This window comes from Mirounga leonina, unplaced genomic scaffold, assembly GCF_011800145.1.
Source record: "Mirounga leonina isolate KUSES-001 unplaced genomic scaffold, KU_Mleo_1.0 Mir_176, whole genome shotgun sequence".
Classification (NCBI taxonomy): Eukaryota; Metazoa; Chordata; class Mammalia; order Carnivora; family Phocidae; genus Mirounga; species Mirounga leonina.
In genome coordinates this window covers 53644642-53669512 of record NW_023270454.1, presented here as the reverse complement: position 1 = coordinate 53669512, position 24871 = coordinate 53644642, and the positions used below count along the sequence as shown (strand labels likewise).

The following is a 24871-nucleotide window of genomic DNA, read 5'->3' as shown; positions in this document are numbered from 1 at the left end:
CCTTTATCTGATAAGTCATTTGCAAATACCTTCTCCCATTCTGGTGGTGGTCTTTTGGTTTTCTTGACTGTTTCTTTTGCTGTGAAAAAGCTTTTTATCTTGATGAAGTCCCAATAGTTCATTTTTGCCCTTGCTTCCCTTGCCTTTGGCGATGTTTCTAGGAAGAAGTTGCTGTGGCTGAGGTCAAAGAGGTTGCTGCCTGTGTTCTCCTTTAGGATTTGGATGGACTCCTGTCTCACATTTAGGTCTTTCAACCATTTTGAGTCTGTTTTTGTGTGTCGTGTAAGGAAATGGTCCAGTTTCATTCTTCTGCATGTGGCTGTCCAATTTTCCCAACACCATTTGTGGAAGAGACTGTTTTTCCATTGGACATTCTTTCCCACTTTGTCAAAGATTAGTTGACCATAGAGTTGAGGGTCCATTTCTGGGCTCTCTATTCTGTTCCATTGATCTATGTGTCTGTTTTTGTGCCAGTACCATACTGTCTTGATGATGACAGCTTTGTAATAGAGCTTGAAGTCTGGAATTGTGATGCCACCAGCTTTGCTTTTCTTTTTCAACATTCCTCTGGATATTAGGAGTCTTTTCTGATTCCATACAAATTTTAGGATTATTTGTTCCATTTCTTTGAAAAAAAGTGGATGGTATTTTGATGGGAATTGCAATAAATGTATAAATTGCTCTAGGTAGCATTGATACCTTCACAATATTTGTTCTTCCAGTTCATGAGCATGGAACGTTTTTCCATTTCTTTGTGTCTTCCTCAATTTCTTTCCTGAGTATTTTATAGTGTTCTGAGTACAGATCCTTTGCCTCTTTGGTTAGATTTATTCCTAGGTATCTTATGGTTTTGGGTGCAATTGTAAATGGGATCGACTCCTTAATTTCTCTTTCTTCTGTCATGTTGTTGGTGTATAGGAATGCCACTGATTTCTGTGCACTGATTTTATATCCTGCCACTTTACTGAATTCCTGTATGAGTTCTAGCAGTTGTGGGGTGGAGTCTTTTGGGTTTTCCACATAAAGTATCATATCTGCAGAGAGTGAGAGTTTGACTTCTTTGCCGATCTGGATGCCTTTTATTTCTTTTTGTTGTCTGATTGCTGTGGTTCGGACTTCCAATACTATGTTGAATAACAGTAGTGATAGTAGACATCCCTGCCACGTTCCTGACCTTGGGGGAAAGTTCTCAGTTTTTCCCCATTCAGAATGATATTCGCTGTGGGTTTTTCATAGATGGCTTTTATGATATTGAGGTATGTACCCTCTATGCTTATACTCTGAAGAGTTTTGATCAAGAAAGGATGCTGTACTTTGTCAAATGCTTTTTCTGTATCTATTGAGAGGATCTTATGATTCTTGTTCTTTCTTTTGTTAATGTATTGTATCACATTGTTTGATTTGCGGATGTTGAACCAACCTTGCAGCCCAGGGATAAATCCCACTTGGTTGTGGTGAATAACCCTTTTAATGTACTGTTGGATCCTACTGGCTAGTATTTTGGTGAGAATTTTTGCATCCATGTTCATCAGGGATATTGGTCTGTAATTCTCCTTTTTGATGGGGTCTTTGGTTTTGGGATCAAGGTAATGGTGGCCTCATAGAACGAGTTTGGAAGTTTTCCTTCCCTTTCTATTTTTTGGAACAGTTTCAGAAGAATAGGTATTAATTCTTCTTTAAATGTTTAGTAGAATTCACCTGGGAAGCCATCTGGCCCTGGGCTCTTGTTTTTTGGGAGATTTTTGATGACTGCTTCAATTTCCTTAGTGGTTATAGGTCTGTTCAGGTTTTCTATTTCTTCCTAGTTCAGTTTTCGTAGTTCATACATCTCTAGGAATGCATCCATTTCTTCCAGGTTATCTAATTTGCTGGCATAGAGTTGCTCATAATATGTCTTATGATTGTTTGTATTTCTTTGGTGTTGGTGGTGATCTCTCCTCTTTCATTCATGATTTTGTTGATTTGGGTCATTTCTCTTTTCTTTTGGATAAGTCTGGCCAGGGGTTTATCAATCTTGTTAATTCTTTCAAAGAACCACCTCCTCGTTTCGTTGATCTGTTCTACTGTTCTTTTAATTTCTATTTCATTGATTTCTGCTCTGATCTTTATTATTTCTCTTCTCCTGCTGGGCTTAGGCTTTATTTGCTGTTCTTTCTCCAGCTCCTTTAGGTGTAGGGTTAGGTTGTGTACTTGAGACCTTTCTTGTTTCTTGAGAAAGGCTTGTATTGCTATATACTTTCCTCTTAGGACAGCCTTTGCTGCATCCCAAAGATTTTGAACAGTTGTGTTCATTTTCATTGGTTTCCATGTATTTTTTAAATTTTTCTTTAATTTTGTGGTTGACCCATTCATTCTTTAGTACGATGCTCTTTAGCCTCCATGTATTTGAGTTCTTTCCGACTTTCCTCTTGTGATTGAGTTCTAGTTTCAAAGCATTGTGGTCTGAAAATAGGCAGGGAATGATCCCAATCTTTTGGTACCGGTTGAGACCTGATTTATGACCTAGGATGTGATCTATTCTGGAGAATGTTCCATGGGGACTAGAGAAGAATGTGTATTCTGTTGCTTTGGGATGGAATGTTCTGAATATGTCTGTGAAGTCCATTTGGTCCAGTGTGTCATTTAAAGTCTGTATTTCCTTGTTGATCTTCTGCTTAGATGATCTGTCCATTTCAGGGAGGGGGGTGTTAAAGTCCCCCACCATTATTGTATTGTTGTCGATGTGTTTCTTTGCTTTTGTTATTAATTGCCTTATATAATTGGCTGCTCCCATGTTAGGGGCATAGATATTTACAATTGTTAGATCTTCTTGTTGGATAGACCCTTTAAGTAGGATATAATGTCCTTCCTCATCTCTTATTACAGTCTTTGGTTTAAAATCTAATTTGTCTGATACAAGGATTGCCACCCCAGCTTTCTTTTGGTGTCCATTAGCATGGTAAATGGTTTTCCACCCCCTCACTTTCAATCTGGGGGTGTCTTTGGTTCTAAAATGAGTCTCTTGCAGACAGCATATTGATGGGTCTTGTTTTTTAATCCAGTCTGATGGCCTGTGTCTTTTGATTGGGGCATTTAGCCCATTTACATTCAGGGTAACTATTGAAAGATATGAATTTAGTGCCATTATATTGCCTGTAAGGTGACTGTTACTGTATATTGTCTGTGTTCCTTTCTGGTCTATGTTGCTTTTAGGGTCTCTCTTTGCTTAGAGAACCCCTTTCAAGATTTCTTGTAGGGCTGGTTTTGTGTTTGCAAATTCTTTTAGTTTTTGTTTGTCCTGGAAGCTTTTTATTTCTCCCTCTATTTTCAATGACAGCCTAGCTGGATAGAGTATTCTTGGCTGCATATTTTTCTCATTTAGTGCTCTGAATATATCCTGCCAGTCCTTTCTGGCCTGCCAGGTCTCTGTGGATAGGTCTGTTGCCAATCTAATGTTTCTACCATTGTAGGTTACATATCTCTTCTCCCGAGCTGCTTGCAGGATTTTCTCTTTGTCTCTGAGATGTGTAAGTTTTACTATTAGATGTTGGGGTGTTGACCTATTTTTATTGATTTTGAGAGGGGATCTCTGTGCTTCCTGGATTTTGATGCCTGTTTCCTTCCCCAAATTAGGGAAGTTCTCTGCTATAATTTGCTCCATTATACCTTCTGCCCCTCTCTCTCTTTCTTCTTCTTCTCGGATCCCAATTATTCTAATGTTGTTTCGTCTTATGGTATCGCTTATCTCTCAAATTCTGCCCTCATGATCCAGTAGTTGTTTATCTCTCTTTTTCTCAGCTGCTTTATTTTCCATCATTTGGTCTTCTGTATTACTGATTCTCTCTTCTGCCTCATTTATCCTAGCAGTTAGCACCCCATTTTTGATTGCACCTCATTAATAGCCTTTTTGATTTCTACTTGGTTAGATTTTAGTTCTTTTACTTCTCCAGAAAGGGTTTCTCTAATAACTTCCATGCTTTTTTCAAGCCCAGCTAGTATCTTTAAAGTCATGATTCTGAACTCTAGATCCAACATCGTACTAATGTCCGTATTGAGTAGGTCCCTAGCAGTCGGTACTACCTCTTGTTCTTTTTGTTGAGGTGATTTTTTCCGTCTTGTTATTTTGTCCAGGGGAGAATAGATTAATGAGAGAACAAAATGCTAACAGGGTAACAACGTCCCCAGAAAATATACTCTAAACAAATCAGAAAAGACCTGAAGCCGGGGTAAAAGAAAGGGAAAGATAGAAAAAAGAAAAAGAAAAAAAAAGAAAAAGAAGAAGATAAAAACAAAGAAAAACAGAAGAAAACAAAAAAAAACAGAATATGATCAAATATGATCAGGCTGGTGCATAGATCAGTGCCACACACTAGATTTTGGGTGTATTTTGGTCTGTTAGAAGAAAGTGCCTCCCAAAATTTTAAAGAAAGAAAAACTTATATATGTACAAAAACAAGGGTTGATATGATGAAGGGATGGAATATGACTGTAAAGATGAAGATTATAAAAAATTTTATAAAAGGAATTGATAAGAAGTTGTTTCAAAAAAGAAAGAAAAGGATTTAAAAAAAAAGAAAAAAAAAGGGAGAGAATGTGATCAGGCAGGAGAGTAGAACAAAACCATATACTAGAGATTTAGGGTATATTTTTATGTTGAAGAAACTATTTCAAAATTTTAAAGAGAGAACAACTTATATATATATGCCAAAAATAATGGTAACTACTATGAAGGTATAGAATATGACTCTAAAAATGAAAAATAAAAAAGACTTTTAAAAAAGGGATTGATAAGATGTTGGTTGAAAAAGGGAAAAAGAAAAAGTCAAAAAAAAAAAGACAGCTAAAAAAAAAATTAACTTTGAAAGACTAAAGAATCATGGTAAAAAAGCCATGAATTCTATGTGCAGTATTCCCCTAGCGCTGGTGTTCTGCTGTTCTTATTGATCGTTAAACTTGGTCTTGGCTGGTTGTTCTCCCTGATCTTCTGGGGGAGGGGCCTGTTGCAGTGGTTCCTAAATGTCTTTGCCAGAGGCGGAATTGCCCCGCCCTTGCCCGGTCCAGGCTAAGTAATCTGCTCGGGTTTGCTCTCGGGAGCTTTTGTTCCCTGCAAGCTTTTGGTACAGCTTTGGAGGCCGAGAGTGAAAATGGCGGCATCCCAATTTCCGCCCCGGAGGAGCCGAGAGCTCGGGGCCCGGCTCCTCAGTGCGCCCCCAGAGAAAAGCAGTCAATTACTCCCGTCTCCCTGGTCTCCGGCCGACCCCGTGCTCACCCAGCCTGTGACCGAGCGTTTCTATCTCTGGCACCCGACTCGGTGTGGAGTCTCCAAACCCAGCAGATCCCTGTGGTGCGCTCCTGTGCCTCCCCTCCCGGGGGAGGAAGGTGAGTTTCCCCGGATCTGCCGCTTGTTGGGTCCCTGCTGGAGGAGCAGTGGCCCGACTGTGCCGCGGGTCACGGTTTATGGCAACCCCGAGCTGAGAGCCCGCGCCTCGGCTCCGTCTCTGCTGCCGGCTTCCCTGCTCCGATACCTGGGAGCTCTGCCGCACTCAGCCACCCCCGGTCTTTCTGTGATCCCGAGGGTCCTGAGACCACACTGTCCCACGAGGGTTCCACTCCCCGCTTAGCCACTGGAGTGACGTCCCTCAGCGGAGCTGACTTCTAAAAGTTCCGATTTTGTGCTCCGCGGCTCTATCACTTGCCAGAAGCGGCCAACGGGGGCCCCCTCCCCTGCCGTCTATCCTCCCAAATATCGCCTCAGATTCACTTCTCCGCATGTCTTACCTTCCAGAAAGTGGTTGCTTTTCTGTTCAGAGAAACATTCTTCTCTGAACTTCTATTGCTATTCTTCTCTTCGATCTCCTCTTGAGTTTGTAGGTGTTCAGAATGGTCTGATCCCTATCCAGATGAATTCCTGAGACCAGACGAAATCCAGCCATCTTGCCAAGCATCCCCCGCCAGACAGGTTTATCATCCACTGCCAACTACTACACTAACTGTTAGCAGACCAACCATCTGACTAGAGACACATAGGCAAGTCCAGTAGATACAGCCCAGTAAGCCCAGACCAGAAAACTGCTCTATTGTCCCACCCATATCATAAACTAAATGGGTTATTGTTTTGAGCCACAAAGTATTGGAATGGTTTGCTACTCAGCAATAGATCACAGAGACATCCAGCTTCTTTGCTGTTCCTTAGGCATGTTTCCAACTATGCAATGGCAAGTTCTATACTTGGAACACTTTCCCTGTATTAAATGGATAATCTGTTCACATCCTTCAAATCCTTGTTCAAATTTCAACTGCTCAGTGAGATTTATTCTGAATACTCTATTTAAAATTGCAAGCCCTTCACTACTCCCCCCGCCTCCCATAGTAGCAGTATCTTTTTTTATTTACAGTAGGTCCTTGGAACCACATCTGAGTTTATGCTAATGAAGTGACTCAAGGTAGGACCCTAGATAGTTTCAGAATGGGAGCTGGGCCATGCTAGAAAGAGCAACCATGTAATTAGAACATTGGGGCTTTGAGCCATGTGATATAGGCCCAACTTTCTGACCTCCAGGGAGGGGAGGGAGACTGGAGATTAAGTTCAATCAAGTGGCCAATGATTCAATCAGTCATAATACTTAAATTTCCGAAGTATAGTCAAAGTTTTGTTCTATGATGCAGTCATTTCAGAAATATTAAAAAGTAAATTTATTTACATTTAACATAAATCATATGCACATAATAAAAATCCAATAAAATCTCTGGACACCAAGTCTTAGCTGAGCTTCCTATTTGGTGAACACAGTGATGTGCTAGGAGGGTGATGCTCCCTGGTTCCATGTCCAGAGGATATGAAAGTTCAAATTTTGAGAGCTTCCTAGATCTCACTCAATGGGTTTCTTCTGTTGGCTGGTTCTGATCTGTGACCTTTATAATAAAACTAATCATAAGTATAGTGCTTTTCTGAGTTCCCTGAGCCATTCTAGAGAATTACTGAGCCTGGGTAGTTAGTGGGAACACTTGCATTTATAGCCAATTGGTCAGGGGTGTGGGTGGCCTGGGGATCCCTGAACTTGTGTCTTAGTGAGGGTAGTCTTCTTGGGGATTATGCTAGTAACTTGTGGAGTCTGGACTAACTGTAGTTAGTGCCAGAATTATACTGCAACTTGTTATACTTTTATACTACCTAGAGTTTTCTATACTGGACTTATATTACTTTTATAATTTAAAAAAATCTACTTCTGGGCGCCTGGGTGGCTCAGTTGGTTAAGCGACTGCCTTCGGCTCAAGTCATGATCCTGGAGTCCCTGGATCGAGTTCCGCATCGGGCTCCCTGCTCGGCAAGGAGTCTGCTTCTCCCTCTGACCCTCCCCCCTCTCGTGTGCTTGCTCTCTCTCATTCTCTCTCTCTCAAATAAATAAATAAAATCTTTTAAAAAAAAAATCTACTTCCATCTTGAAAAAAAGAATAAAATCTTGCAATTAAGTAAGCCATTACTATTTTAAACTGTAAAATCAGTAACATCTAAAGAAATAAGGAGGACCAAATAAGAGCCCACAAGTAGAAATGTCTAGGGGAAAAGAAAGTAAATTTATTTAAATTAAATTAAAAAGTTGATAAAGGCAATAAAATAAAAATATAAAAAGTGGTACATAAAATTTTGTAAAATAAATTCTTTTTTTAAAAAAGCAAAATATTTTGTGGGGTAAAATACAGGATGGTACAAAAAATAAATAGCAAGGTTCATTTAACAAACAGAAACTTACATTTTTTATAAAATGTTGATTTATATTACAATTTAAAGATATTTCTAAATGACTGCATCATAGAGCAAAACCCAATTATGACTATACTTGTGAATTTTAAGTATTATGAATAAGGGGAACAAAAAGTAAAAAAGTTTTTCCTGTGAAGTCAGTGCAATGATTATGAAACCACTGGGCCACAATAAATATGTATAGTATTAAGTTGCCAGATTTTTAAAAACCCTCTGTTGGCTTTGTCTTTTTCCCTGTCTCACTTCCCCACTCCTCTACTAGTGCTCCCTCGTATTACATTTAAATAAACTACATGATTTGACACCGTTTTCTCAGGGTCTGCTTATTGGGGAATAAAAAATATGTGCAGAAAAAGTATTTCTAAGAGAACTGATTTTCCTCCATAAGCACTGGTTTTACCTTCATGGAACATCCCTTCACATACATATTATAGTTGCCTCCTCCTAACCATCTTGATTTCAGTCTTTTCTGGTACTAACAGATCATACATACAGAAAGCTATGGACAGAAGCCTAAAAGGGAAGAAAAAATGCTCATGGAAAAATTATGGCATCATTACTTACTCTGAAGAAAAATAATTATTAATAAAATAATAAAATTCATTTTTGAAAATACCTGAGTTTTTTTTGGAGGCGCTCAATTTCCACATTTTGTTCAGTTACTGTTTTCAGAAACTGTTGGTTAGTCTGCCACAAGAAAAAAAAACAGAAACATTCAGTATTAGAACACTTAAAACTACATCTTTAAAGATTAACTGTAGGGTATATAAGTAGAAAAAAACGGAGTCATGATAATGATTAGAGTTTCTGACAGTAAAATATAACCTTGGCAATCCTTCCTTGCCTTCACTTTATTCAGTGGACACCTGCTTCACTTCAAACTACCTGCAACTGCTTTTTGATGTCTATGGTTTTCCTTGGCCATTCGAGCCTTCTTTGTTTACCTAACTGCACAGAAGATGACAGGTGCTGTAGAATTCATATCCCCAGCCTGTTCTGGAAGAGCTGGATAACAATGACTGAAGAGAACTGGTGTGTAAATATCCCAAACTCCTCCTGTGCCCCATGGTGGAGTAAGTCTGAGCCTGTTCTACACTGGCTTCCAGAGTCCACTGGTAGGATTAAGTTTCAGTTACCCAAGGTATTAATTTGCATGATTGTTAGAAACCCTTTGGCTGCCTTCTTTTCTCTTCCCAGTCTCACTTCCTCATTCCCCTACTGGTACTCCTTGGTATTATCTCCTAAATAAATGATATGCATTAGAATCCTTTTCTCAGGGTTAGCCTGAGAAGGAACCTAACAGAAGATACTGAGGCAGTCTTCGAAGTGTAGAAAAAATTTTTCTAAGGGAATTGATTTTCTTCTTTAAGTGATGATTTTACCATGAAGGCACAAAATCCTTATCCTTATCATCTTTATCTATATGCCTATGGGCAATGTTATTTAGACTATAGTTACCTCCTAATCGACAGTCTTGATTTCAGTTTTTTCCTATCCCAACAGATCATGCATACATCTTTCCAACTGCCTCTCCCGGAAGCAGTTTTCATTGTGCTTCTCTCATACTCTACCCAATCTTACGGACTTCATATTTTTAATACACTATTTTATTTCCCTCTGGAATTGGAATTCGATTCTGCCATCATCCATTCACTTTAAGACAGAAGTAATTGTTTCCTTTCTGCACTCTGATAAAACTTTATATGTACTTTTACAATGCACGCTGCATTATATTCAAACACTATAAATTTAAAGTTCATAGCTACAATACGAGCCATTTTTTGAAGACTACCTTCTCCCAGAATTTCCAGTCACTGGCACATGATTTAATGTATTCTAAGTACTTACACCTTTAAGGAATAAATGAATGAATGCCTCCAATGAAACATAAAGAGAGACTGAAGACTGCATTTTTATCTTTATTTTGGGAAGCAGACTATTGCAGACCAGAATTTAGTGTTCAATTCACAGGCCACTATCTATCTATCTATCTATCTATCTATCTATCTATCTATCTATCTATCTATCTATTTATTTATATTTTTAAAGATTTTATTTATTTATTTGACAGATAGAGAGAGACAGCGAGAGAGGGAACACAAGCAGGGGGAGTGGAAGAGGGAGAAGCAGGCTTCCCTCGGAGCAGGGAGCCCGATGCGGGGCTCGATCCCAGGACCCTGGGATCATGACCTGAGGCGAAGACAGACGCTTAACGACTGAGCCACCGAGGCACCCCTCACAGACCACAATTTAAAAGACCGACTATCACATGCAGGGAAAGAAGGCCAGATAATGAGAGATAGGCAAATTATACCATACCAGAATAGTTTAAAAAAAAATTGGGTGCAACACTGGGCATGAATCAGGAAAGACATAATGCTTGCAACGCAAATAAACTAAAGGGTTGATTTGAAGACATGAGCTTGTTCTGTTACTCCAAAAGATGAAACCATGTATCAATGGGAGGAAATTTAACAAGATTTTAGCTTTCTTTCTTTCTTTTTTTTAAGATTTTATTTATTTGAGAGAGAGAGGATGAGTGGGGGGAAGGGGCAGAGGGAGAAGCAGACTCCCTGCTGAGCAGAGAGCCTGATGCAGGGCTATGTCCCAGGATCCTGAAATCATGACCTGAGCGGAAGGCAGACAATTAAGCAACTGAGCCACCCATGCCCCAGATTTTAGCTTTCTAATAATCAGAATTCAAAGGAACAGACTCTTTGAGGAAGTGATAAATCTCTTACAGGGAATAGTTAAAGAAGAGGCTAATGATCATCTAACTGAAAAGCATTTAATAAAAGGATGCCAATATCATTTGAGGAAATAGATGACCTTTAATATCATTTCAAATTCTCCTGTGAAATTATCAATGACTTCAGTCCAAAGTGATTCACAGCTCTGAATTCTTTTGTGTCTGTAATGTACTGTTAACGTTTTATTATATATACTGTCTTGGCTCTAATATAAATAATGCTTGTGTTTTTTACCATTTGGGAGCACCCTAAAGGTAAATGATTTAGAGTGATTAGGAAAAGTATAAATTGGAATTGTGAATTTTAAAAAAGCTAGTGTTAGGAACTAACTTGTTAGCAAGCCTAGTGGGGCTCAACGACTGCATCTGAATATGGTGTTCTCTGTCATTACAAAGAAAATTATATGCTATATTAACATTCTAGAATTTGGAGATTCATAAAGGTCCAGGGAAGCATCCCTTTCAATCACTGATCATGATTACTTCATATATCATCCCTGTTTTACCAAGTAGGACACGAGTTTGTGGATATATGCACATTTCTCTTGCAACTAGAGAATCTTTAATAGTGAAAGGAACTTAATATGCAATTAGAAAATATTTCTGACATCAGACGAGATCGGGCACGTTCAGGCTGGTATATCACAGACCTGTACCTCTGAAACAAATAATACCTTATATGTTGAAAAAAAAAAAAAAAAAAAGAAGATAGTGGGCAGGGAAAAATGAAGGGGGGAGTCAGACGGGGAGATGAACCATGAGAGACTATGGACTCTGAGAAACAAACTGAGGGTTCTAGGGGGTGGGGTGGGAGGATGGGTTAACCTGGTGATGGGTATTAAAGAGGGCACGTATTGAATGGAGCACTGGGTGCTATATGCAAACAATGAATCATGGAACACTACATCAAAAAATAAATTAAAAAAAGAAAAGAAAATATTTTTGAGTAATTTTACAGAGATGAACAAATCTCAAAAAAGAATATGATTTCAGTAAAGATAATCTCTAGGAAATGTAAACTCCCATTTTATCTATAGCCATAGTAAATAAACTTGTACTTTCATGTACCATTCACATCAGGGGATTCTACCTTCTGTAGGTTACAAATGTGCATTGGTTATGAAGGATATTTACTTCTGTATACTCATCAAATGATTGTACATCTATAGGGACCTATTCACTTAATCAGCTTATTCGTGAAATCAGAAAACTTTTTAATGAGTACTTTTCTTCAAGTTTGATTTTGACTCAAACTTGCTCCAGCGACTATTCTCTGAATGCTCTTTGAGATGCACAAGATCTTTATAATCACTTAACTATGTCCCTTCACATTTTTAAGAAACTGGGCTCTTCATTTAACAGTTCCACAATTCTTATCATATACCTACAGCATACTAAATGAAATACTAAGAATAAAGCATGAGTTCTACTCTTGAGAAGCTCACAGTCTAGATTACTCTCAAGAGATCCTACCGAGGACCCTAAGATTACTAATAGATTAGGTGATATTTCAGAAAGATGTTAGCTTTAGATCTCTCGTGAGTATTGTGAACATTGTCATGCTACTGAATGTGAAAGGAAAAGACAGATAAAGAGAAAAGAGTACCACCTACTTATTTTCATTTCACATACATGGGCTTTTTTGTTATTGATTTTTATTAGCATAAATAAATATTAAAGTCACAATCTGTTTATATCAAGTACACTAAATGGATATTTTCACTTACCATTTCTATGTTCTCCTTAGTTACATGAAGTTGCCTGGTCAATTGTTGAAAATTGGTCAATTGATCTTACAGTAGGAAGGTAGAGGTGTACATGAATAGCATTCTGTTTACAACCCATATGTAAAATTAACCTAAAATCAAGTCTAAAATCATTATGACTAAGTCTAGATGAAATTAGTTGTCTTCTGTTATTGTGTGAATTAACAGTTGAAGAAATAAGTTTTTTTTAAATGACTACAAAATTAAATAAGGTGACAATGTAGAAACAAATGTGGCTATTTATGTTTTATGTAAGGCCATTATTTCTAGAAATCATTCTATTAAGTAAATAAACATGCTGGAGAGACATTGTACAATATTGAAAAACTACATTCAAACTGACTCAAAAACTACAATATAAACCCTGGCACAGAAATTATTGTTTCTCTCTCCCCTTCTTAAAAGTCTCATAGCTTGAAAGCCCAAGTTTCAAACTGTGTGATTATCTGTTATGATCCTACTAAACACTGTATGTGCAGGTGACACAAAGCTGGAAGGGGCTATTAATATGTTGGATGACAGAATTAAAGACTGACAGATAACTGGAGAAATAAGGACAAAGTATTATTTGTAAAGGCTTGTACAAAAAAACCTAACTGCATAGCTACAGTACAACAATAAAGGTGAAAAAAATACCACAGGACTTAGCTGATTGACCTAAATGGGGAAACAGCCTCAAAGAACTTACTTTTTTTAGAAATAGTTTCTTAGATCTCACAGGTAAAAGCCTTTTCTTTTTGATAAAATGCCATGTGTGTATGTGTGTGTGTGTTTTTAAAAAAATTTTTAAATTTGAGTATAGTTGACATACAATGTTACATTAGCTTTAAGTGTACAACATAGTGATTCAACTTCTCTATACATTATGCTATGACTCACTGCTAGTGTAGCTACCATCTGTCACCATACAATGCTATTACAATATCATTGACGATATTCCCTATATTATGCCTCTTATTCCCATGACTTACTCATTCAATATCTGGAAGCCTATATCTCCTACTCACTCCCCTTCACCCATTTTGTCCATTCTGCCCATTCCCCCTCCCTCAGAGGTAAAGGTCTTGCCCAGACTACATATAGGTTATTTTCTTTTTTTTTTTTTAAAGATTTTATTTATTTATTTGAGAGAGAGAGAATGAGAGAGCACATGAGAGGGGGGAGGGTCAGAGGGAGAAGCAGGCTCCCCGCTGAGCAGGGAGCCCAATGTGGGACTCGATCCCGGGACTCCAGGATCATGACCTGAGCTGAAGGCAGTTGCTTAACCAACTGAGCCACCCAGGCGCCCCATATAGGTTATTTTCAAACCAGGGCATATATAGAAAAATCATTTTGTAAACTGCAAAGTGTCATGTAAGTATTATTATGACTCCTTTAGGTAGAAATTCCCAATTATGATGATAGTAATAGGAACATTCATAAACTGGATTTGAAAAGTCCATAAATGAGAATTGAAGTAAGGAGTGATAACCAACATATTTAAACATCTGCCTTCTCAAAATCCATAGAAAAGGAATCAGAATTTGGAATACTCCATAGTTTTCAATGTTCCCAGAAGAAAAAGAACCAATGGAAGGATCAAGGAGGCAGATTTTTCAATGGAATGGATCGTCTTCTGAGATAGTAAGTTCTTGTCAACAGAGGTTTACAGCAAAAGCTTAGATGTCCACTTTGAAAGAATACAAAAATCATTCTAGCTCTGAATAGAAAGAATGCCTTAATAACCAATAAGATCTCTTCCTATTGTAAAATTCTATTCTGATTAATTTATGCTAAATACACTTGACATCCATTTTATTTTATTTTTAAGATTTTATTTATTTGACAGAGAGAGCTAGCGAGAGAGGGAACACAAGCAAGGGAAGTGGGAGAGGGAGAAGCAGGCTTCCCGCTGAGCAGGGAGCCTGACGTGGGGCTTGATCCCAGGATCCTGGGACCATGACCTGAGCTGAAGGCAGACGCTTAATGGCTGAGCCACCCAGGTGCCCCCACTTGACATCTATTTTAGAGGTAACTTTAAGAGTGTTAACATTTTCACTTCACATGGTGTTGTCATTATATTTGAGCAGGTTTCTTCACTGGCCATAATCTAATGAATAGTTCCTGTCATAAGCCAATATAAAAGCTTTGGGGGTCCATTTATACAGAATCATCATATAGCTGCTTCTTAGAACTAAATATAGCTTTCATTGATAATCACATTATAAAACCTAATGTATAGCAGGCATTGCTGTAATTGTCCAAGAAATTTCTAACCAGCAAAGATCTATTTAACATACATAACACAGTAGACACTTAGGCATTCCTCTTCAAAACAGAGTTTCTCAAGAATGAAGATATACATGAAAACTGATACACAAGAAAACCATGAAACCCAAGATTACCTTTTGTTTTTGACTTTCAACTACATGAATCTGGGCCTCAGTCATATGTTCCTGGTAAAGTCTCTGAAGTCTGTCCAGCTCCTGAGAAACAGTCTGCCAGAGTTCCACAGCCTGAGTTTTTTCCTATAAAACAAAAAGAATCAAGAATTCATTAAATTATTAGCAGGCTATTGCATAGTACAAATGAATCATACTCGTTTACAGAATGAATTCTTATATATAAAGTCACAAACATAAAAATGGAACTTGTGTAAAGATGGTATAGTTGTAATATTTCTGATGTTATACACTTGATTAATAACAATTCAGAGAAGGGGAACTCAGCTGATTAAGCACCTGACCTTTGATTTTGGCTCAGGCCAATCTCAGGGATGTAAGACAGAGCCCCTCATTGGGCTCTGTGCTGAGTGTGATGCCTGCCCAAGATTCTCTCTCCCTCCCTCCTCCTCTCCCTCTCTTTCCCTCTAAAAAAACCGAACAACAACAACAACAAAAACACCAAAATCAAATAAAACAACAACAAAAAAGCATTTCAGAGAATAAACCTAAAGATGAAAATTCCTTATGTTGAAATTTTCTTTTTATTCAGATTTCATAGCTAAAATTTAACTCTTAAATCAGAGATACGGATTTAAAGCACTATCTTTGTTCCATAAGAAAATGTAAGCCTTGGAAATTACTAAAGAGAATTGCCCCTGATAAAGTACAAGATTTTTTTCAGATTGTAAAAGTAATAAATGTTGTAGAAAGTTGGGAAAAGACAGCAAAACAGAAAACAAGAATTACCTGTAATTTTACCACCTGATAGTACATACTGCTAGTGTCTGGGTATAAGCATCTTTATAAATTTTGGATGTATTCATGTTTTTAAATGTGATTTTGGAAGAGAATTTTGTATTTCTGTTCTTTTAACAAAATTGGGAATCTTACAGTGTACTATTTGTACTGTATTATTTTCACTTGGGATTTTATAATCAGAGTTTTCTCACATCATTAACTATTCTTTCAACATAGCAAGTCTCAAAGTGTGATATAGGGACTCCTGAAGTCAAAATTATGTTCATTATAATATGAAGACATTATTTGCCTTTTTCACTCTCATCTTCTCAGGAGTGTACACTGAAGTCTTCCAAAGTTTATATGATGTGATGTCACCTCTCTGATGGGTATTGGAATGTGTTCTTATGCTCCCATTTGTTTTTAAAAATGTCTCAGTTTTAATCTATAATATGATAAATACTGATAGATATATAATCCACAAAAAGAGAATTCTTCGAGGTCCGCAATAATTTTTAAGCATCCTGGAGAGGGGTCCTGAAACCAAAAAGGGTAAGAAATGCTAAGCTCTTAGGTACAGAGCATTATTCTCTTTTTATTGTCTAAAAAGAAAAGTGGAGCAGGTTTTGGCCATTTGCTGAGGGTTCCTCAGCAAGTTGTTGACTGAGTCAGGAGGAAACATTTACCTCTTTGTTTCTAAATCCCAAACTTTTAAAGATTTATTTATTTATTTATTTGAGAGAGACAGAGAGAGAGAGGGGTAGGGAGGGGCAGCGGGAGAGGGAGAGGTGATCTTAAGCAGACTCCCCACTCAGTGCGGGGCCCGATGCAGGGCTTGACATTGGGCTCAATCCCACCACCCTGAGACCATGACCCAAGCTGAAACCAAGAGTTGGATGCCCAACTGACTGCGCCACCCAGGTGTCCCAAAAGCCCAAACTTTTAAATCCCAGGTCAGAACTAAGCCACCCTGTTTTAGTAAGAAGGTAACAAGGTGTAGTGAAAAGATAAGCATTTTAAGAAGATAGTGAGTATATATTTAACGTAAATAGAGGTTCATGAGTTTTAAGGAGACTATTACTGAAGTATAACATGCATTCAGAAAACACACAAACCATGAATTTTCACAAAGCGATTGCCCCTATGTAACCAGCACACTGTTCAAGAAAGAGCATGTTATTACTAGCACCTAGAAGCCCGATTCCCCTCTCTTCAAGATACTACTATTCCCTCAAAATAACTATGATACTACTATTCCCTCAAAATAACTATTTCTACATCATCAATTAGTTTTGCCTAAAACTTACATAGTTTTAAAACGTGTAGACAAACAGAATCTGGAGCCATAAGACTTGGATTCAATCCCTGATTTTTGGCTGAATGATCTTGGACAATTCATTTCAATTCCATAAAAACATTTTCTTTTCAGTAGAATGGTCAGAAAGACACGTCATAACCTCAAAAGGTTGCAGTTTTACAAACCTGCCTGATGGTAAGAATCATCTGGACAAATAGAAAACCAAGAATCTCTAAAGCAATGGTTCTTATAGGACTAAACCATCAGCATTACCTCAGAACCTGTCAGAAACACAAATTATTGAGCCCAGACTTCTTGAATCAGAAAGATTCAAGATTCAAGATACCCCTTGGGGAAGGAGAAGAATAATCTCTATTTCAAAAAGCCCTTGGGAAATTATAATGCTCAAAAAAATTGAGAACCAATGTACTAATATAAAATTTTTAAATGGTATAACCCATCATTTGAGAAACCAATTTAAGTGATTCCATATTGTTAGATTTTTAAACTATTTCCAATTTTCATTATCAAATATAATGGTATAATGAACATATTTATCCATCAATTTTCACATACAGTTTCTTAGGATAGATTCCTAGAATCTATGTGATATCCTAGTCTAATTAATTGATCAAGGATATAAACGTTTCTTTTTCTTTTTTTTAAAGATTTTATTTATTTATTTGACAGAGAGAGAGAGAGAGAACAAGTAGGCAGAGAGGCAGGCAGAGGCAGAGGGAGAAGCAGGCTCCCCGCTGAGCAGGGAGCCCGATGTGGGGCTCGATCCCAGGACCCTGGGATCATGACCTGAGCCGAAGGCAGCGGCTTAACCGACTGAGCCACCCAGGTGTCCCTGGATATAAACGTTTCTAAGGCTCTTACTGCCAACCTGCCCCCAGAAAGATTCTTACAAATCACATTATCATAGCAGAACAAAATACTCCAAACTAAAAATATTTAGTTAGGTACTCAATATTGTGCAGTGTTATCAGCTTCCAAGGCCATTACATTTGCTTTACCCAGCACCTTTTGTACTCAATTTTAATTCTTTATCTTGCTGTTTAGTAATGATGATGATAAAAATAATACATAACTTTATTAATTTACATGTGTGTTAGGCATTACATTAAGTGCTTTATGGGAATTTCTGAATTACCATAAGAACTCCATGAGATGAGAATTAATAATCTCCATATATAATCTCCATATATAAATGAAGGTAAGGTAAAAAGACATTTCCCAAGATCACAGAGCTACAAATAGAGAACAAACTCAAGAAGTTTGACGAGAGGTTTTTTTGTTTGCTTTTTTTTAACAAAAGCCTGTTTTCCACGAAAGCAGGAACCAACACTCTCTACTGTATCCTCAACAATTAGCACAGTGCCTGGTATCTAACAGACGTCTAATTAATACTTGTGAAATAAATGAAGATATCTGAATAGTCAATTTCTTTATGCCCATCATTTTGATAAAGCATAATACAAAAATTATTCTATTTTTTACTATAAATTGTATTTAACTTTTGTCTCTTTGGTTTGGATTCAACTAGTCTTCATGCATAACACAAAGGTCTTTCAATTTAGTGATGGATACCAAAATAATTTTATGTGTTTTATCACACCTTAAAAACCAAATAAACATATATGAATAATAAGCAGAATATTTGACATTACTATTTTGATACTATTGAGTTATTAACATTTTCTATTATTTATACTTCATAAGATACCTAAACTCTCATTCAGTTAAAATTTTATATTTATTTACAAAATACATTACAGATTTTGTGGGAAATTGTGTTTATAACCATCAGCTTTTTCCTTTTTGACTGCTCAGAGTTGGACCTCATCAATTTCTTCTATGAAGTGACTGATCCAAAATGTAGCAAAAAAAATAGGACCATCTTCAGAGAAATAATATGAGGTGGAGCAAGATGTAGGAGAAAGGCAAAGAGAGGGTAAGGCAGGAGGAGAAAAAGAAGGAATGAGAGAACAAATTTGGTTTAATAAGAAAAAAAGAATAAGTAATTTTGAAGTTTTAATAAAATTTAACATTGGAAATTATAGCAATACAAGTAAAGCAGAGAGATGCCTTTTAGAGATAGGGTTTTGTTTTTGTTTTGTTTTTTGAAACTACAAATCTTATCTAGTTTTCATTCCACTTCCTTTAAAAAAAAAGTTTTTTTTCAGTTTTATTGAGGTAGAATTGACAAATAATCATTGCATATATTTAAGGTATATAACAGAGGATTCTTTTACATATGGTCTATCACAATCTTTTTCCAGAGTACCAAGAATTGCATATTGTGCACTAGCTTTTGATAGATAGCCTGTTAGAAAGCCTTCATAAGTCTTAATTAAATTAATTTCCATTTATTTCTATATAAACATTTATAAATCCTTTTTGATAATATTTTGAACAGAGCTCAAACTAGAGCTTGAAAGTTGGAAAAGTCTGAAAGAGCATGCTTTCTCGTTTTTTTTTCTCTATTACTTTTTCAAATTCCTTCCCTTTACACATGAAAAAATAAAATCAGTGTTAAATACATGCTCCTTTACCATGGTAAAAATAGCCTGTTTAAATCCAGTTTAATTTAATCAGGTAATTATCACTTTCATAAATATAAGAATTCCAAAACTAAATTTCTAGGGTATAAAAAATGATTTTTCATAGATAACTATAAAATCAAAATCACAATAAGGAATTTGTAATCTCCATTTATAAATGAAGAAACTGAGGTACACAGCTAGAAAGTAGAACAGAGATTCAAATCCATATAAGATATGAGATGCCTAGGATATAAAATATAGCTTCCCAAATATTTGAATTACTACGAGGGAGGAAAAAAGGAGAAAAAGTAGTACAGAGAAGAGAAGTGTAATTTTTGAAAAATATAATTCTATAATCTTTGAAAATTGAGGAAAACACCGTATCAGGAGAAAACACAGAAAAATGAAAAATGTAAATTTAGGTGAGTGGATGATTATTTTTTCTTTAAAAATTTTCTTGGGCATTAAAATATATTTTTTAAAAGATTTATTTATTTATTTTAGAGAAAGAGAGTGCACGCATGCATGCATGTAGCCAGCTGGGGGAGGGGCAGAAGGAGAGGGAAAGAGAATCTCAAGCAGACTCCACTGAGCATGGAGCCAGATGCAGGGCTTAATCTCATGATCATGACCTGAGCCAAAATCAAGTCAGATGCCCAACCCACTGAGCCACGCAGGCACTCCTGGCATTAAGATATTTTTATAAGACATAAAAATGTCAAAAGATTTATGATTCAATTAAAATATACATTTGGTAGCTGTATTTTTAACAACCAGGGAGGGTATATATTACAAGTTTTGTTACCTGTTAACTATTCTTATAAATTGTAGAAATCAATAAGTACTAATTTTGCTATTCTGTTATTATCATTCATAAATAATGATTAACACAGATTTTAAAAATTCTGTTTATTCAGAATATAGTTTAAAAAAATTTGTATCACTCACTTGATTGGCTAGTTGTAATTGTTCTCGTAGATTCCTAACTGTTTCATCATCTGTATATATATCATTTCCCATGTCTGTGCCAAAGGGAAGGGACTCCAGTTGCTTTTCAACAGCATCTTTTAATTCACTGTGCAACCTTCAGAAAAAAGAGTTAACACAGTAATAATATAAATTCATTTTACCAACAGTAATCACTGTTTCAAGGTAAACTAAATAAACATTTGGGCACCAAAAACATTCTTTAAAAAAAATTTCTTACACAAAAATAATTTTTAAGTAGACTTCAAAAATTAAATAGTTAATCACCATTAAATACTGTGCTATGAAAATAAAAATATAACAATTTCAAATGCATTAAATTTGTCATAATTAATTCAACCATAATTCAGTTTGTCCTAAGGAGATTTTAGTTATTCAAGAAGATAAAATTCACATATTACACCCTATTAATTTATGAAACAGGCTATTCAGGAAAAAAATATAATAGTGGTTTTCATCTAGGCAATTAAAAGGAAATGGGATATAAAATATTATAGAATTATTTTCTTCATTGTGTTTCATAAAACTCAGGTAACATCTCACTTAATCCAATTAATAAAAAGAGTTGAATAAAACTGTTGGTTATGAAAGCAAGATGATTAGAGGCTTTAGTTTTCAGCATATTTTAAATAAGCTTGACCATAACTCTGAAAGCCTTAAATTCAAAATTAATCTTAACATTAAATTACAGATATTTTGTATTTTAAAACAGCTACCAAAAGAAGGCTTTAGAAAGTACATTTGAAAAGACTGATTAAGTATTTTACTTTAAAATGATACAAACCTAAAAGGAAAAAAATATTTATAGTATCAGAAAAACTTGAAAACCTTTAATGTATAAATTATTAGCAGAAAATGTTATTTATAATAAACACATCTCAAGGTAGTTTCGCAAAGAAACTGCATCTATATATTTAAAATAAAGAGAATTACCTACTGCATTTAAAATCTCCTTTGAAACTAGAAAAATTCAATTTTAATTTTTAGAATATATTTATTGAAAACAAAGTTCATCAAACACATGAAATTCATAGGTAATTAACCTTAGAAACAACAAAAAAAATAATTACTCCCTAAGGAAAGGACAGAGGTTGCTAATTATTCCCTAGTTAAAAATTTTATCAATAACACAAACGTTCATATTTTAAAACATTTCTAGTATTTTTATTTTTTTGTTTTTATTAAGTTTTTAATTTTAATTCCAATCTAGTTAACATACAGTGTTATATTAGTTTCAGGCATACATCAATTCAACAATTCTATACTTCACCCAGTTCTCATCACAAGTGCACTCCTTAATCCCCATCACCTATTTCACCCTTCCCCCCCAACCACCTCCCCTCTGGTAACCATCAATTTGTTCTCTACAGCTAAGGGTCTGTTTCTCGGTTTGTCTCTCTTTTTTCTTCCCCCACTTTGTTCATTTGTTTTGTTTCTTAAATCCCACACGAGTGAAATTGTATGGTATCTGTCTTTCTCTGACTTATTTCACTTAGCATTATATTCTAACTCCATCCAAGTCATTGCAAATGGCAAGAGTTCATTCTTTCTTATGGCTGAATAATATTCCACTGAATGTATGTATACACACACACAAACACACCTTCTTTATCCATTCATCTGTTGATGGATGCTTGGGCTGTTTCCATAATTTGGCTATTGTAAATAATGCTACAATAAAGATAGGGTTGCATGTATCTTTTCAAATTAGTGTTTCTGTATTCTATGGGTAAATACCCAGTAGTCTAATTACTGGATTGTAGGGTAGTTTTATTTTTACTTTTTTGAGGAACGGAACTTCCATACTGTTTCCTACAGTGGCTACACCAGTTTGCATTCCCACCAACAGTGCACAAGGGTTCCTTTTTCTCCACATCCTTTCCAACACTTGCTGTTTCTTGTGTTTCTGATTTTAGCCATTCTAACAGGTGTAAGGTAATATCTCACTGTGGTTTTGATTTGATTTCCCCAATGAGGAGTGATGTTGAGCCTCTTTTCAGATGTTGGGCATCTATGTCTTCTTTGGAGAAATATCTGTTCATGTCTTCTGCCCATTTTAAATTAGATTATTTGTTTTTTTGGTGTTGAGTTATATAAATTCTTTATATATTTTGAACTGTTTAGCAGATATGTCATTTGCAAATATCTTCTTCCATTCTGTAAGCTTCCTTTTAGTTTTGTTGATTGTTTCCTTTGCTATGCACAAGCTATTTATTTTGATGTAGTCCCAGTGTTTTATTTTTTGCTTTTGTTTCCCTTGCCTCAGGAGATCTATCTAAAAAGAAAATGTTGCTATAGCTGATGTGAGAGACATTTCTGCCTACGCTCTCTTCTAGGATTTTTATGGTTTAAGGTCTCACAGGTAGGTCTTTCATCCATTTTGGATTTATTTTTGTGCCTGGTGTAAGAAAATGGTCCAGTTTCATTCTTTGGCATGTAGCTGTCCACTTTCCCCATATCATTTGTTGAAGAGACTTTTTCCCATTGCATATATATATTTTTTTTAAGATTTTATTTATTTGACAGAGAGAGACACAGTGAGAAAGGGAACAAAAGCAGGGGGAGTGGGAGAGGGAGAAGCAGTCTTCCCGCAGAGTAGGGAGACCGATGTGGGGCTCGATCCCAGGACCCTGGGATCATGACCTGAGCCAAAGGCAGACGCTTTACGACTGAGCCACCCAGGCGCCCCTCCCATTCCATATTCTTACCTTTTTTTGTCGAAGACTAACTGACCATATAATAATGAGTTTAAGTATTTCTGGTATTTGAAAAAATATTTACTTTATAACATAAAATATAATAAGAGTTTTAAAAAAGACATCCCAAGTCCCAGAGAAAAACCATTATTAATGGTGTGATATATTTTCTAGCAGAATTTTTGCTCTCCATTAAAAATAGACAGATATACCATATTGCTAATATTTTATAACCTGCCTTTTAAGCTGTATTACTGAAACATACGCATTCTTCCAGATTATATTTTCCTATAAATACTTTAATGATGGCATAATATTCCATCATTTCCATTATACAGATATTTGCATCAACTCAGGTAAACCCCCTAGAGTCATTTTAAAATGAAATGAAAAAAATAGTAAAATTAATATTCACTTAGTATACTAAAAACATTAGAAACATTGAGAATTAAAATGTTTTATTTCTTTGTTAAAAAAAAAACTCATTCCTTATAATCAACAGTACAGTTATAAACAACAAGACAATTAGTATTTTTGCAAAAATTTTTAAAGGTCACAGAAAAATCGTAATTTTCATCCATTGATTATTAAGATCACTTTCCACAGTTTCAGCTTGCATGGTCATTTTTAAAGTCCTGCACTATCAAACACAGCAAGGACTGCCTATGTATAGCTTATTTTTGTTTTAGTATCTTAAGTACTTAGGGACGGGGTGTCCAATCTTACAGTTTGCAATGCCTGCTGACTCTTGCCCAACGTGCCCAGATTCCCCAGGTGTTTTATAATTTTGGGTTAGTTTACTGTCCTTTTTCTGACCTCTTTTGCAAATTCTTAGAGATCACTGATTTTTAGACTTTCTTTTCTAATATATGTAGTTAAGACTTTGGATTTCCCTCTAAGAATGGCCTTAGTGGCAACCTGTAAGCTTTATTGATTTAATTTTCATTATCAACCAGTTAAAAGTATGCTCTAATTTTTCACTGTTAATCCTTTGACCTATAAGTAATTAGAAGTTGCTTAACTAAAGAACAGTTGGGGATTTTCTAGTTACCTTTAAAAAAATTGATTTCTAGTATAATTTTCACTGTCATCAAGGAACATAAGCAGAGTAATTTTGAGATTTTAAAAATTCCTGAGTTACTTTTTTGAACTGGTTAATTGTGGAAATATTATATGTGTACTTAGGATGGCTATGTATTCTGAAGGTAGTAGTATTCAATATGCGTCCCTTACAGATTTGTTAACCGCATTGTTCAAATATTACATACTCCTACTTTTTTTTCTGTTTTTTTTTCAAATTACTGAGAGCAATCTGTTTATATTTCCTACTATCACAGTTTTTCTCTGCGGTTTGGGGTGCCTTTTTAAAAATTCTTGTTATAGGGACACCTGGGTGGCTCAGTCTCAGTTAAGCGTCTGCCTTTGGCTCAGGTCATGATCCCAGGGTCCTGGGATCGATTCCCGCATTGGGCTCCTTGCTTGGCAGGAACTCTGCTTCTCCTTCTGCCTGCTTCTCCCTCTGCTTGTGCTCGAGCTCTCCCTCTCTGACAAATAAATAAAATCTTTTAAAAAAATTCTTGTTATATTTATGTATTGGTCATTTTTCTCTTATTAAACATTTTCTGTCAGGAAAAGTAAATATTTAAAAAATAGTATAACATATTTAAAAATAACCTGTTGTTATTGATACTTTTAAGTACTTTAAAAAAAATTTAGTCTATCTTGCCACTCAGTGCTATAATTGAATTTTTTGATTCTAGAAGAACAGAAAAATTGAAAATTTTCCATTCTGAGCCTTTGTTATTGAGTGCTCACAAATTTAAAACTGTCACATCTTTTGGGAAAAATGAATGTTTTGTCATTATGAAATATCCCTTTTTATCTCTAATAATCTGTTCTGCATTAAAGTCTACTGTGTCTGACAT

At 35.8% G+C, this 24871-nt stretch overlaps 1 protein-coding gene across 4 annotated transcripts in view; it reads right to left on the bottom strand.

The window, feature by feature from the left end:
- SCLT1 (sodium channel and clathrin linker 1) overlaps positions 1-24871 on the bottom strand; it is a 204348-nt gene that overhangs the window by 142267 nt on the left and 37210 nt on the right. For all 4 annotated transcript variants that reach the window (XM_035023077.1, XM_035023076.1, XM_035023079.1 and 1 more), the window contains 3 exons: positions 20212-20347; positions 14641-14763; positions 8358-8428 (listed from right to left, as the gene is read on the bottom strand). In XM_035023077.1, coding sequence (XP_034878968.1) covers positions 8358-8428; positions 14641-14763; positions 20212-20347 — 330 coding nt within the window. The remainder of the gene's footprint in view (positions 1-8357; positions 8429-14640; positions 14764-20211; positions 20348-24871) is intronic.